The sequence below is a fragment of the Periplaneta americana genome, chromosome 3, assembly GCF_040183065.1.
Source record: "Periplaneta americana isolate PAMFEO1 chromosome 3, P.americana_PAMFEO1_priV1, whole genome shotgun sequence".
Classification (NCBI taxonomy): Eukaryota; Metazoa; Arthropoda; class Insecta; order Blattodea; family Blattidae; genus Periplaneta; species Periplaneta americana.
Window position 1 is genome coordinate 94,925,928 of NC_091119.1, and position 16,359 is coordinate 94,942,286.

The 16,359-nt window shown below is 37.6% G+C and overlaps 1 protein-coding gene across 1 annotated transcript; it reads right to left on the reverse strand.

Moving 5' to 3' along the window:
• Window positions 1-2,690: 2,690 nt before the first annotated feature.
• On the reverse strand, window positions 2,691-13,382 carry Tat (Tyrosine aminotransferase). The gene is made up of 3 exons (XM_069820955.1): window positions 13,215-13,382; window positions 3,560-4,539; window positions 2,691-3,477 (listed from the first exon to the last, which is right to left on the reverse strand). Exons 1-3 carry the CDS (start codon window positions 13,354-13,356, stop codon window positions 3,319-3,321), a joined length of 1,281 nt encoding a protein of 426 aa, XP_069677056.1. The 5' UTR covers window positions 13,357-13,382; the 3' UTR covers window positions 2,691-3,318.
• Window positions 13,383-16,359: the final 2,977 nt, after the last annotated feature.

Sequence of the window (16,359 nt, forward strand, 5' to 3'; positions counted from 1 at the left end):
CTAAAGTGAGTGTATGTGTAAGTGTTCGTGTAAGTGTAGTGTAGGGAATAGGTGAGGATGATGATAGTGAGGAAGGGAGAAGGGGATACCCAATGCCAGCAGGTAGCCTAGTCGAAGGGTGTGTTACGTTTTCTAAAATAAATTAACTTATTGTGGGACAAGTATTTGTGGTCAAGTACAAGGTAACTGTAGGACGAAAAACAAAGAGTTAAAGCAAGCACAATGCAGTTTGTGAAGTTTTTTTTTTTTGTGTGTTTTTATCAAAATGACCTGTACATGACTGGTCCCATTTTTTTTCTCAGTCCCTCAATTCCTTCTATAGACACAATACTTTTTTTTAGTAGGTTATTTTTACGACGCTTTATCAACATCTTAGGTTATTTAGCGTTAAATGAGATGGAGGTGATAATGCCGGTGAAATGAGTCCAGGGTCCAACACCGAAAGTTACCCAGCATTTGCTCATATTGGGTTGAGGGAAAACCCCGGAAAAACCTCAACCAGGTAACTTGCACCGACCGGGAATCGAACCCGGTCCACCTGGTTTCGCGGCCAGACGCGCTGACCGTTACTCCACAGGTGTGGACGACACAATACTCAATTATAGGATTTTCTTAAATCCACTGTCACTTTTAATGTGAAACACTTGTGCTCGAATATCAAACGATTAAACGTTATGAAAATTTCAACATCTGACGTCAGTTGTTTAGCAACAGCAATTAGTTAATCACACTAGGCTTCGGCGCGAATCGGAGTCACGTGATTATCATGGTCTAGTCATAGCCATCTTGACAATCGCCTAATGTAAATACATGTTCAAAGTTCTAAAAAAACAAAGGAATTGCTATATTAAACTCATGTTAAACATGCATTTACATATAAACTTGTTCAATGTTGACCATGTTATGACTAAGAATGTGACGTCGCGCCGTAGCCTATCACACTATTCTCACATCATTGCTTAGCAACGGACCATTCAGTTGAAATACAGCAATTCTGTTGTAAATACTTGCACAGATTATACAACCAATAAAGAAATAAAGGAAGAGAATAATACTAAAACATAAGTTGCATTAAATTTTATGCGCTTTAGGTTTTCACGATCTGGAAGTGGGTGTGTGTTGTGGCATTACTGCACGCAGGGAAATTGATTCGATTTTTTTTTTTCATTTTCTTTAGCGATACAGCCAACTCATACATACTATGTGCGAAATATACTGCACCTTTTTTTTGTTTGTTTTGTTTGCAATATTGATTAAAGATGAAAAATAATAAAATTATTATTTCCAGCAAGATAACTCCATTGCACATAGAGCCGCTATATCGTTAGAAGCATTAGAAAAAGTGGTTGATGATCGCGTAAATTAGTCGCGGACGTTCGGCAGCTCGTTCTCCGGATTTAAATTTAAGTCTTTTTTTTATCTAATGACAGCTACTCGAGTGTTCGTCATTCACCCATGCGACGCCAGTTGTGCAGACCAATTTACCGACTGAATCGTTGCCCAGGATGCTCCATAGAAGGCTGGTCTACACTACACCCGCAGTGAGATGAGACGATGAGAGAGATTTGTTTGGATGCCACAGTGGAACCGGAGCTCCAGGATAAAACTCCTGTTACCTGGGCCAAGGGCTTTTCCAACACAAGTTATAAATCGGGGGTACACCAGGGATCGAACCGAGTCCACAGGATTATAAGTTTTATAAGTTCAGCGCTCTAGCCACTAGACAACCATAAAATAAGCAAATTCTCGTACTTGTGTGGAACTAGACCTGTAAATAGTTCTTTACAAGTATATACAGACGTGGACAAATTATTAGCAAAATTTAAGATTTTTATTAAATATTTTTACAAAACATGATTCTTCAATTTAGACTACAGTTGACATTTTTGTGTATTTCCAAATTATTAGCAAAATTGAAGATTTGTATTGTATATTTTTCCAAATTTAACTCCTCAATTTGGACTACATTTGGTATTTTTGCATATTTACAAATGATTAGCAAAACTGAAGGTTTTTATTGTATATTTTTAGAAAATTCGATTCTTCAATTTGGACCACAGTTGGCATTTTGGATATTTCCAAATTATTAGCAAAACTGAAGATTTTTGTTTTATATTTTTACAAAATTTGACTCTTCAATGCAGTTGACATTTTTGCTAATTTACAAATTATTAGCAAAATTGAAGATTTTTATTATATATTTTTACAAAATCTGACTCTTCAATTTAAACTACAGTTGACATTTTTGCATATTTTTGTCTTCTGTAATGAAGGAAATATGCAAAATTTTCAACTGTACTCTAAATTTAAAAGTCAAATTTTGTAAATAGAATATCATAAGAAATCGTCAATTTTGTTAATAATTTGTCCACGTCTGTAAAAATAAAATTATTCCCATACTATTACAAATATGCGCCTGAAATCTTGAAAATATCCAAAAGTTAAAGTGAATTGAAACAATAGAAATGATATTTTTACATGTTGCTAGCACACATTAACAGACAGAAATGGAAGCGTAGAAATGAGTAAGGAATTAATACTCATATTGAATAATAATGCTAAAAAATAACTTCATATTTTTCCTCTGCAACAGTATAAACGTAGCTTGTGAAAAAAATATTCGGACATTATATTTGCATAAGAAAGGAAGTCAACAAGGACATGTCGGTATTTTTTTGAAGCCAAAAGAGTCTGTGGAAACACTTTTAATTAAAACTGAACTATCATGATCACAAAATTCTATCACATATATGAGCACACACACAATTGAGAAAATAGTCAAATCGTATTCAAGAACAATGCAGTTTGTTGAGTATGAAGTACCGCCTCCTTCATCTCATCTGATGACTGCTTATCTATCTGCCTGCTCATAAGACCATTCTAACAATGCTTTCGCTGAAATGGTAGGTGGCAACACCAAATATACTATGGTCTTCGTCAGGTTTTTAAGAACAAAAATAATAATTTAACTTACAAGTTCCATAAAATGTCCTACTAATAACTAATTTGCAATTTTAACTTGAAAACCGTTTTTCATTCTGTCACATAGCAGCTTTTGTAACTGAGCAACTTATTGAATAGAAAAATTTGTCGCCAGATGGCAGCTCCTAACGGTCAGTGAAGTCGCTTATGGATATAGACATGTAATACAATTATAGGTCATGTTACATGTTTAACCATTAAAGGAGCAAGCAGTATAAGCAGCCATCGGATGTATGTATGAATGTGTTCGAGCGGGCGGTGGTATGAAGTTAACATTGTGTAACAAATGCCTCGAGAATGTATTGTTGCAGTAGTTGTTGCTTGAGTTAATGAATATTACGCTTCTGCCCGCGCTTGTGCTTCTTCTTCGGTGTCGTCGCAGGACTTCAGCAAGTAGTACCGAGTGCAGAAGGCTGCGATGCGGGCGCAAGCCTCCAGCAGCATGTCCTCGGGAGCCGTGAGCACCAAACGTACATAGCTGGGGTAGTCAAAGCACTGCAATGCAACCAGTTCCATTCTGAATGTTCTCCACAACAATGAGTGTACTCAAGTGACTCCGAAGAGTGTGTAGGCCTACCTGTCCGGGCAGCAGGAAGACGGACTCCTCGGCCACGAGCCGCTCCACGAAGTGTCTCTCGCTTCGCAGCGCGGGGAAGCGCTCGAGACTGACACCCACCATCATGTACATGGCACCCTGCGGCATGACGGGCGCCAGACCAGGAACGACGCTCAGCGCAGCGTGGGCGGCGCACGCGTGGCGTTGCAGTGTGTCCAGCGTGTCCTGAAAAAATTTGGAGTGATCTGCACCCAGTATGGCGGGTAGGGCGGCCTGCACCAAAGATGTGCAGCCGAGAGTACGCTGCGCCAGGCGCTGCAGAGCGGCGCGCACACCAGCCCGCTCCAGCACATCTCCGCGGTCGTGCATAATCACCCAACCGACGCGCCAGCCCGGTGCCAGAAAGCGCTTAGCCAGGCCGCCGCACGCCAGGACAGGTACGTCGCGCGACAGAGCGGCGAGCGAATTGAAGGGGCGGGCGAACGACATTCTCTCGTACACCTCGTCTGCGATGATCGGCACGCGGCGTGCTGCGGCGAGGCGCAGCAAGGCGCGGAGGTGCGCGCGCGACATGACGGAGCCGCACGGGTTGGACGGGTTGCAGACCACGAGGGCGGCGCAGTCGGCATCCATCTTGCGGGCGAGGTCCTCCAGATCGGCCTCCCAGCCGCGCTCGGGCCGCAGTTCGTAGGGACGCGCCACGGCGCCCAGTCCTTCCAACAGCGTGCGGTAGAGTGGAAACCCGGGGCACGGAACCAGCACGTGACGCCCCGGCCCCGCGAGTGCGGCGAGCGCCATGTCCAGCGCGCCCGAGCAGCCGCTGCACAGCACCACGTCCCTAGCGGCGACGGGCGGCAGCACGTAGCGAGCCACTGCCGCCCGCGCCGCCTCGTGCCCTGTCGCCGGCGCGTAGCCGTGGCAGCGTCCGGCCTCTAGTGCGTCCGCCACAGCGCGCACCGCCTCGGGTGGCGGCCCCAGGTTGCCGAACACAGTCGGGTCTCCTGCAACACGAGGGACAGGTTCTCCTGAGTCTCCTTGAAACCGGTTCCACCGGTGGGCCCCGCCCGCCTGCGCACTTGTTTGATTTGTTTATCCATACGCAATAATAGGCCTAACTGTTGTCAACACATCTCCGAACTTCTGTATCGATATGCGTTCTAGAGCGAAAAGCCGCGAAGGCATCCTTAATTTAATACGAATAGAATAAGGATTTTGAGAATGGTACTGTACCAACTGCATAGTTATTTAGTGTCGTCGGTGGAATTGTTGATAGGGAGATGAGGCCGAGGATCTGCCATGGGATTACCTGATATTCGACTTACAGTTAAGAACACCCTCGGAAAACACTCGAAGTGAGATTTGAGCCAATGCTCGAGCTCATGCTCCGAGCATGATGTCTGTTCTCTAATTCCAACACCATGCCGATGCACATAAGGATTTCATTGAGAGATCTCTTCCTCGCACTAATGCACAGCCAGAAGCATTGTGATTGGGTATTTCGGAGAGTGCAGAGCATGCACATGGTCTCGGAATCTGAAGCAGAGTTACCAGATTGTCTCATTAAGAATCCAGGATAGGTGTTGATAGTGCATAGTACCTTAAAATGACTAGAAGCCGTTCCACCGTAGTTGAAGCATGGCCTAGTCCAGGGATGTCAGCGCGAGCATATTTTACCCTCTGACAAAGAGTCTAAAGATCTTTAACTTACAGAATCGCTTGCAGGCACATGCTTACAAGAGATTCTACGTCACTGTTACACCTCGTTTAAAGGCTAGAACCGTCCGCGCTTGACATGCCTGGCCTAGTCATCTCGTGCAGGTTACATGCGCGGCAGCAAGTGGAAATCTTACGGAGTAGACGCATTTTCGTTCACAGCGCATCTAAGTCATGCTTCAACTACCGTGGAACAGTTTCTACACATTTGAATTAATTCAATTCCAATACCGATACAACTCCTTTTATTACTTTTATGTATTTCAGCTAATTTAATTTTGTTACGTTTTTTATATATTATGAAATTTCCTTTCAATTATTGATAAAAGTATGGGGGAAAATGTCTATTAAGTTACACCCTGATCTATACAGAAAAATGCATGATACAGTGTTTAAATCGTAACAATAATAAATGAACTTCCAAAGAGAGTAAAGAATAATGGTATTGTATAATACCTAATACCATACATATTATATTATAATATTTTTATTTCAATACAACATGATACGAGGTGTCAGGTGGCGTTAACGACGCCATTGAACATAGATTGGACAGGATCTTGAAAAAATGAATAATGAATTTTAAAAATAAATTGATCGAAATGAGCAAACATTTTATCTTTCCAATTTCTTCGACATTCCGGGACAAATCATAACTCAATCCAGGACACCATTAAAATTCTGAACAATCCTGGGAAATCCAGGACGTCTGGCAATCCTGATCTGAAAATATGTGATATGTGAATCACTGAATCGTATTTTCTCATGGATTCATTACAAGTTCTGCCTACGAAAACAAACAGTGGAGTCACAAAAACAGCTGTACGCTGATTCAAAGTGAATTCCATCATTTTCACTTCTGCTGCGTCAGCAAAATCACACGGACACTTGTTTACGCTTCGATATGTAATTTGGGTAAACTGAACTATAAATTTCTGACCGGGCAAGGTGAAGGTTGGCGGCCTTGAGGCGGGCACAAGCGGGACGAGTTTGTCGTTAGGTAACTGTTGCCGTGGAGACACAGATCCACATAGCGAGGGGCTTGAACCGGGGATCTCTCATAACTCCAGTTATTTTCCAATAAAGACATACCCTACATTTTAAGAATAAGATTGATACAAGTTTTAAGCATCCTTGATAATGAATTATATTTCTATTTACAGTTCACTGTTATACGGAATTACTTTGTAACCACATTTAAGTTACTATGTCCATTACTTTTCGATTTTTGATCATGGTAAGATACTCATATATGAACATATTATGAGTAAAATGAACATACAATGGAAATTTACATTCAAAACTGGCATAAAATTAGCCATTATAAAGATGGTCAGTTGAATAATATGTAACTGAGGCCCTCCACTGTGGCTCAAATGATAGCGTTTTCAACTATAAATTTAACGGATCTGAGCTCTATCGTCAGCGGGTAAGCAGAAATTTACAGGACTGGACGCGTGTCCTTTCCTATCTCATATATTATTTTGTATCCTCTTTTTGTAAGCGATGGTATACCATCATGCTAACCACCTGCCCAGGTAGTCCTGATACTTGTGAATACATACTGTTGGTTCCTATCTACAAAATAGGGTCTGTAGTTAAAACGAAATGGGTCGAAATGTTAATCTCTAATGATAATAATGTTAATAAAGGACAAAATCCAGCTTACTGTTGCGGAAATTTGAAGTGTTATGTACGGTTCATTTCAAGAAAAATTGTAATAATTTTTAGAGTTAACACTTAAATGTTATTTGAACTCTAATTTCATATTAATTTAGTATTTTTTTAACATTTATTGTAGGTATACTTAAATCCTAAGTTATTATTCCCCGTTATTATTGTATTTTTGTTTACCTTCTATTTTTCGGCAACCTGTAAATTCAGAAGGTTGTTTCATAGTGAATTATACTACACTAATCATAATTGCTTTCAATAGACCTCCCTAAATAAGCATTTACATTGTGTGTGATACGTAGGAAGAATATGAACGGGGAATCGTTTTTCTCTAAGGGTAAAGGTGAAGTTAAAGGTAACCCCTTCACATGCCATGAAGACACTTTGGGGGCATGACGATAGACCCTCATGCTTTCTTGACCTAGACACTAGACTGTGGTCGGCCGGGAAAGATACGGTATTCAATTTAATAGGAGGCCAGTGAACCTCGGGGCCGTTCTGGAAGTTCGGCAACGAGAAAATCCAGTCACCACCCTAGATAGAACCCCGGTCCTTCCAGTCCGTAGCCAGCTGCTCTGTTAGCTGAGCTACTCAGAAAATAAAAGAGAAAACACTATTAATACAGCAGTATTGAAAATTCTATAAAACCATGTACCTATGGTATTATTATTGAAAGATACACAATTATATTGGTACCAAATTAAATAATACTGTTTATTAAATTTCAATAATTTTAACTTGCATAATTAACAGAAAGCAATCCAAAGTCTTCTACGGCATATCCTCGGCCACTGGCGTAGCTTAGACGGTAGTGAGTTGGAATTGCAATCTGAGGCTGTGACCGTGTTCGAATTTCGCTTTGGAATGATTATTAGGCCTACTAAATTTTTCCCGAGCATTTACTCAACCATAAGTCGAATGTCAGGTAATTCCATGGATAATCCTCGGACATATCTCCCCAAATACCATCTCTCTATCACAATTTTATAGACTCTAGATAATTTCGCATCAGATAAACAGGGTGCGAATTAAGATTTCTGATGAGAGGGGGTAGATTCCTAGATAGGTAATACCGTACATAAAATTATTATTATTATTATTATTATTATTATTATTATTATTATTATTATTATTGCTTAATGCTTAGTTGCACTGAGTCGCTTGTCTTGCATCTTGATCATAATAATAATAATTATATCCTTGAGCAGGCTTAAGATAAGATGTGTAATTCCTAAGTCATTGATTGTTGTCAGCTTGCCGGTGATGATTATACAGAAATATTATTTTCTTTGCTTACATTATACTTTATAAAGTATACTCGTATTAAAACAATTATATTTTTGAGAGAGATAGAAGTTATCCCTGGTAAGGATGTTAATATGAACTTTATGAGAGGGCGATAACTTTTCAACAGGGGGGAATTCTCTCCCATCCCCTCCCCATTAATTCACATCCTAAGATAAAGAATTGTTAAATAACCGATTAATATAAATTGTATATATCCACTTTACTAATTGAACTTATTAGAACTGAAATTGTAAACAATAATCACAGATATAAACCCTATCATATGCAAGAATTCGCGAAAGTCACATTATTAAGGTCACATTGCGTGCGTCATATGCGAGTTTATTGCGACGTGTATTTTGCTCGGATACTGGCAATGTCTCCAGTTACTACATCCAGGGCCGTAGCATGGTAAAATGACGTCTTTGCCAACAAATATTTTCTGCTTCATAGCATATAGGCTACTTATAATTTTCTAAACTTTTCTCTTCCTATTTTCTCCATAGAGATATAATAATATGATAAAAGCACAGAAAATATTTGCTTAATTAAATAAAACAATGTATCATTTGAAATTTTGAAATAATATATAATCAATCATACCGTAATATCTCTACGATGAATAATAGTAGGCCTATATTGTGAAATTATTTTGTAATGTAATACTTTACTACATGAGTTTCCTAATTTTTTGAAGTGCAATAACTGTATAACGTTATAAACGAGTTTCATACGCTGTTTTTTTGTACAACAACATTATAACAGAATTTCATTAATAAAGACAAAATAGGTAAATAAGATAATCATATTTCTAATCAGTTACTCTGAAACAGAAGCTTGCAATATTATCGTGGCGTCAATGTTTGCTTTGTTGAAGTTATTGGTATTGTTGCTAAATATGGAAATAAATTAATTTTACCAGCACACATTTTAGAATAAGCTTTTAAAGTAGAATTTAGTTTTTATTCCCAAAAAATATCGCGAAAGCCATGAAAGAAAGCACGAGAAATTTATTAAATGGTTGGAGAGTAAGAAAACGAAAGAGATTTCAGGAACAGTGGTTCTGCCATATCTATCAGAACAGGATAAAATTTTGCATTTCATTTGGTGGATTGTTCTATGATATATATATATATATATATATATATATATATATATATATATATATATATCGACGGGACAGTTCAAAAGAGAAACAACTCCAAATTTAAAGTTTTGAGTTAACTGTATTTCAAAGTTTCATGTTGCTGTGAAAATTCATTTACCATAACTCTAATTGAAACTAATTGTTACTCTGTTAATCTAGTGTTTGCTTGTTTATTCAACTGTCCGAAGACAGGTTAGAATCTCATAAGTGACACCAATAAGGCATCACTCATGAGCCAACAGCAATAAAACAATCCAAAAATTCCTAACAAACATAGGTCCGGAAACCAACCTGCTTAGAAATATGATGTGGCCACAAACTGAATACACCTCGTACATTTGAAACTACTACAACGTTTGGACCCCATTTCTTACATGGCAGACTTAGTGGTCGTGCGTACTTCCATTTTTACAACATGAGCTACGCGACTTTTGGATAATGTGCGTCTTTGGGAAAGACAGCTGCGTGACAGAGTACCGGCACACGTTACATAAGCTTCCTCAACAGTGTATCGGCCATAGCTTGCCAACACCATGACCTCCCAAATCCCCCAACTTGAATCCTCTGCATTCTTCGTTTGGGGATATTTGAAGTGTTTTGTTCATCCCAGCCCTGTCGATGTTAACTAACTCCGGAAATGCATTGCCAATGGTTGTCAATGCATTAGAGACACGATTGTCAATGCGGAAACTTGCTGATGCCTACCTTATCATGAGCACATGTTATAATGCTCTTTTTCCAGTATATGTAGGATGTTATGTTACCCTAGAGCACCTGTACTGACGAGACATAATAAAACCACATAAGCCTAGATTTTGGAAACAGATTTCTGGACCTATGTTTATTAGGACTTTATGCTTGTTTCATTGCCCTCTACTCACCTCTGCAGTTTGTACCTACTGTATAATTGTGTAACAATGCGACAAATTCCTGAATATTGAAGGTGATAATATGAGGATAAATACATTAAGTATCGGTATGTGGGTAACATTGCTATAGGCCTGTGTAAATACATTTTTGTCAATTTACTAGACCCGGGAAACCTACTTATTGTTACTGAATACACCTTACATATTTTATACATTGTTCTTTACAAACAAGTATTAGTTGGCAATTTTATTTGTCTGCTCATTTCCGTAATCCATATTATCGGTCAACGCAAGCGTGGAAGAGCAAAAGCTTGAAGTTATGCTTATGAAGGAGAGTTCATGTTACTTTTGTCTGCGAATGTCTTTATCTCTCCACAAACAGAGCTGTATTTGTCCTCCCCTTGCAATATATGTACTTTGAAAATACAGATTTCTCACGGTGTGTATGTGTTTTTAGATCGGCGGTGCATACATTTTTTAGAAGAACGGACATATATATATATATATATATATATATATATTAACAAAATAATTTTAAAATGCTGGCTTAGATTATAAGAAAGTTCCTCGAAGTTACAGTTCCTCACAAGAACACAATTTAGAAAGAGGAGAAAGTGCGACAAACGGAAACTTATTTGTTAAAGAAAGTTTGATTGTAATGATGCTAGTTAGTGCTAAAATAATTTTAAAGTCACTAATTTGTGACAAACAGAACAGAAACCTACGTTATATTATTATAGAATACTCAAATAAACAAGCCTTTATATACTGCAGGATCTTGAAAAAGTATCTTGGTAATATCCAGACTAAATGCGTAATGAGCTACAGAATGTGCTTAAGAATTTATGTAGGAATTGCGAGGCACGATTATGACAAGACGACAGATATTTACAGCAATATTCGTGAAAAGTGTAGATTTGAATTCAATTACATCTCTCTGGCGACTAAAATCTATTCAGTAATTTTATTATCAGCAACACTCTAATTTCGGATACTGCTCGCGTGATCGCGCTGTAGCAATTCGTGGACCACTGTAATGTTACGGGTTACAGTGCAACACGGCAACAATGATAACAATTTCAACACAGAACTGAGTAACACGTCAAGTCACTGACAAGTTTATGAACCAAGCTCACAATGATAACAATTTTAACACAGAACTGAGTAACATGTCAACTCACTGACAAATTATAAACCAAACGATAACAATTTTAACACAGAACTGAGTAACAACTCACTAACAATCTAAACCAAGCGCACAATGATAATAATTTTAACACACGTCAACTCACTGACAAATTATAAACCAAACGCACAATGATAACAATTTCGACACTGAACTGAGTAACACATCAACTCACTAACAATATAAATCAAGCGCATAATGATAACAATTTTAACACAGAACTGAGTAACACGTCAACTCACTAACAATATAAATCAAGCGCATAATGGTAACAATTTCGATACAGAACTGAGTAACACGTCAACTCACTAACAATATAAATCAAGCGCATAATTATAACAATTTTGACACAGAACTGAGTAACACGTCAACTCACTAACAATATAAATCAAGCGCATAATTATAACAATTTCGACACAGAACTGAGTAACACGTCAACTCACTAACAATATAAATCAAGCGCATAATGATAATTTTAACACAGAACTGAGTAACAACTCACTAACAATCTAAACCAAGCGCACAATGATAATAATTTTAACATACGTCAACTCACTGACATATTATAAACCAAACGCACAATGATAACAATTTCGACACAGAACTGAGTAACATAGCAACTCACTAACAATATAAATCAAGCGCATAATGATAACAATTTTAACACAGAACTGAGTCAAGCGCATAATGATAACAACTTCGACACAGAACTGAGTAACACGTCAACTCACTAACAATATAAATCAAGCGCATAATGATAACAATTTTAACACAGAACTGAGTAACATGTCAACTCACTAACAATATAAACCAAAAGCACAATGACAACCATTTTAACACAGAACAGAGCAACACGTCAACTCACTAACAAATTCTAAACCAAAAGTACAATGACAACAATTTTAACACAGAACAGAGCAACACATCGACTCACTGACAAATTATAAACCAAACGCACAATGATAATTTTAACGCAGAATTGAGTAACACTTCAATTCACAAATTCTAAACTAGACTGGCGTAACTTAGCGCCTCTCGGTGTCTGTGTCACTCCGCGATTATTCCTGAATTCTTACAGCAAGGAGCCGCGCAATTACGGCACGAAACGCTACTAACCGCTCTGTACAACGTTTCTGTATCCGAAAATAAGTGTTGGGCATGTCGATATATACGAAGCTCTAAATTATCCCCATGAATTTTATTCGTATATATTGGTAATGAGACAATATACACACACATAGACCTACACATATCAATTATATTTTTGTCTAAAAAATAGTAGGCCTACATGTATTTATGAAATTATAGTTTCGGATAATAATATATTTAAAGAGTGATAAAAATCTAGAAAGTAGATAATAGTGGTATAACTTTTAAAATATCATCATAACTTGGGGAAAATAATTTAAAAAATAATAAAAATGTAACAGTTCCATTGTACATCAACCTGTAACTTCCAAAATGATACACATATTATGTATTAGACAATATTTTTAGCATAATTAATAGTTTTTAAAGAATTTAGTACAACATATTCGTGGCCACTAATTATAGTTTCGGGATTTGTTGAATATTGATGTTCGGACTACAGAAGAAATAAGCATTAGATCTTCGAAAGTGTGAATGTCCTAAGAATAAGGGAGATTGGAGAATAATATTTTCTGTACGCTCATCATTGAGGATCGTATGTTGCGAGAGCAAGTGCACAAATTCCCTGTGTTATTAACTCTAGATAATTACTATATTTCTATAATTCTATATGTACCATATGTTAATTTTCAACAATATCATACGACTCACCTATAGACAGAGCTATCATCGGCTTGTCGGAGTTCGGCTCCAAGTGCAAGTTCTCGACGATTTCGCGGATGGGATTATGGGTGTTCTGGGCTAGTGGGGACGGAATCACGTCCCAGTCGTTCCTAACTCTGGGCGGCGGCATGGTTCTCGAGATTCTGGCGCCATGGAATTCTCCTGTCGTTATATAGCCTCTGCCTGCTCCGCCCCCGGGCATCGGCATAAGAGCGCAAATACTGACAAATCTACGCACCAATTAAATGCCAACTACATCTTTCCGTTGTTTTGGATATCAGTCTGTACTTTTCGGGAATAGCTGCTGTCAATTTATTATCAAATAAACAGAAACAAGGATTTTCAGAGACTATAGTAGGCTACTGAAATACAAAAACGCCAGCGACTACCGCGAACATTACGAAAACAATTTCTCACACACTGGCAATGGCTAGTTTTATATTTAAATTACCCTTTTTGGGAGTCGTCCTCGAAGGTTTAGTGGTTATCATGCGTAACGTTGAATTCGATATTCGGTGATTCAAACCTGGCCTAGAGCGATGGATATTAAAAGCGATAGAATCATTAGCTTGGATCCTTTTGATGTGGAAGTAAACTGAGGTCTCATATCTTAAATTTACGACATGCAAAAGAACCCTGTCCCTGGTAGAGGGTATTGGTAAAATCTGTCGGTCATGTCATTTCTCTCTCACTTCGAAATTTGGAGGCAGCACAAGGGGCCCAAATCAGTGACTTAGGTGTGTATGGGTTAATCCATGCCATAACCTTTTTGGGATAGACAGTATCACTAGGGACTGATGATGACGATGATGATGATGATGATTATTATTATTATTATTATTATTATTATTATTATTATTATTATTATTACTAAGCAAAATAGTGAGAAAGAAAATAATCTAAAAAATCCATGATTCATTTCGTCAGATTAATATAAATGTGTTTCTTTAGTCTTGCTGTATTTTGATCGTTTCAGTTGTCGTATTTCAAAACAAATGAAAATCGTAGATCTTATCAGGGATGGTCGGCACTAATACATAGGCCTAGTAAGCTTAATAATGCAAACACGAATAACAAATTCTAGGAAAGGCAAGAACTTCTGGAACCCCGCGCCCCTCACCTCTGACAGGACCTGTATACCAATAAAACTCTTCTGTTTTCGGCATGTAGTTAATTTATTCCCGCCTCAATGAACCACTTTCGTAAAACAATACTTTTTTAATATGCTAGGCAAAGTCACTTGCGTGGTTTAGAGATTAGCGAGCGCGTCTCGTAATATGAGGCTGCTCTCGGATGCGAGTCCGAATCCTACTGATTTTTTCGTAAGGCGAATACCAGGTAATCCTATGGCGAATCGTCGGATCCATCTCGCCAATATATCATATCGTTACTACCATTCTACCAACATTAGATAACCGTGTCTTTAATACAATATTGTTAAAATAATTATATTTTGTGAGGGAGGATAGAAATTATCCCTGGCAGGGAAGTTAATATGAATTTATGATAGAGGAATAACTTCCCAACAGGGAGGGAAATTCCCTTTAATTCGCACCTTGTATGGATCATATGAGGAAACAAAGAGAAAGGCAGAAAATAGGGAAGACTAGAGAAAACTGAGTTTGCAGTGAAAGACCTGCCCCTGGGCAGAACACTAAATGAATGAATAAATGAATGATAGAACTGATTTTCATTTCTTTCATATTCTGCATCTATGTTTTCTATTAGATTTGATTTTACTCATGTTATATTAATGTTATGTGGTATTGTAACGTGTTATTAATTATAGTTTTCAAAATTTGATTTTTAAGTGTTTGCGGTTACATTAGTCGCACACTATGTTCAAATATGGCATTCAAAGAAAAAGGAAAATATGTTAAAAATATTTAAAGCTTTGGGAGACAGATTTATTGTTGAAAGGCAAGATAAAATGTTGTATGTACTTACATTATAGAATTAATATTTATACGTGGCAGGAAAAAAATATATGGGTATTTAATTTATTATGTGCAAGGATTTTTATGGTAGTTGTTAAAATAAGATAGGCCTACTTATTTATTTCAAAGGTTCGGGTGTAGCTCTTCCTTTAACAAACGTCTTCTATAGAATAAAATTACTATAGGTCCTACTATTATTTCAATGGAAGATCAGCTGGCCTATTGTACGTCCTATATGCGATGATTATTCCAGTCTGACAAGAGGCTTGGTTGGCATTTGTGAAACTTTTGCTGACAGGTGAGCCATACTGCTTCAGCCCTGATGGAACTAGGTTATATCCTCAATCGAGAATCTGATAAGCAGGGCCGGGTTTTTTGGTGTTCATTTTTTTTTTAATTTCGTGAAAATATATACCGGTATAAAATATAGTGTTTATGGTTTAAAATATGGCAATAATTTCGTGAAAAATTTTAATGCCTTGTTACTAAATCAATGAATGATTTTATACAAGGCATAATATTTGCAATATTTATGTTGTCACCTCTCGACTAAGGTATTCAAGAAACATGATTTCGTGGCAAGTGATAACACAGTCTAGTATATACAGTCACGAAGCTTGAGTTGTGAGGGTGCTAGAAACAATAGGCTGTGCCGGTACTATTTCGCATTATCTGTAATGAGGCGATATTAGCGACCCTAGTGGTTAGCAACTATCTATGCATGCATATTTACTACGTATTGAGCTTCGTGACTGTTTATACTAGACTGTGGTATTAATATATTAATGTGTAAACATTGTGATGCAAGAATTGAGTGGAAAAGTCGCAATTTATGTGAAGAACATAGTCAAAGTAAAATGCATTTAAATCGTGTTCAGCTAACGAATGCATCAGAAAATTAAGAAAAATCCGGACCCAGAATATTACACTAATTATATTCGCTACTTAAAAAGAAAAAGACAAGGCGCGCATTTAGCAAACGTAAACGGAGCCATGAGCATTGGGAAAAATATGTTGAATTAATTAAGAAACTTGAGTGTGAAAAAAGGTTAGCTCAGGAAAATTTTCTAAAAACTATTTTAAAAGAAGATGAAAGTAACAATTGGAGACAGTTTTATAATTATGTACGCAGGAGAAAAGGGAAAAATGAAGGAGTAGTGCTTTTACGAAATCAGAACGGAGAAAGTATAACTGAT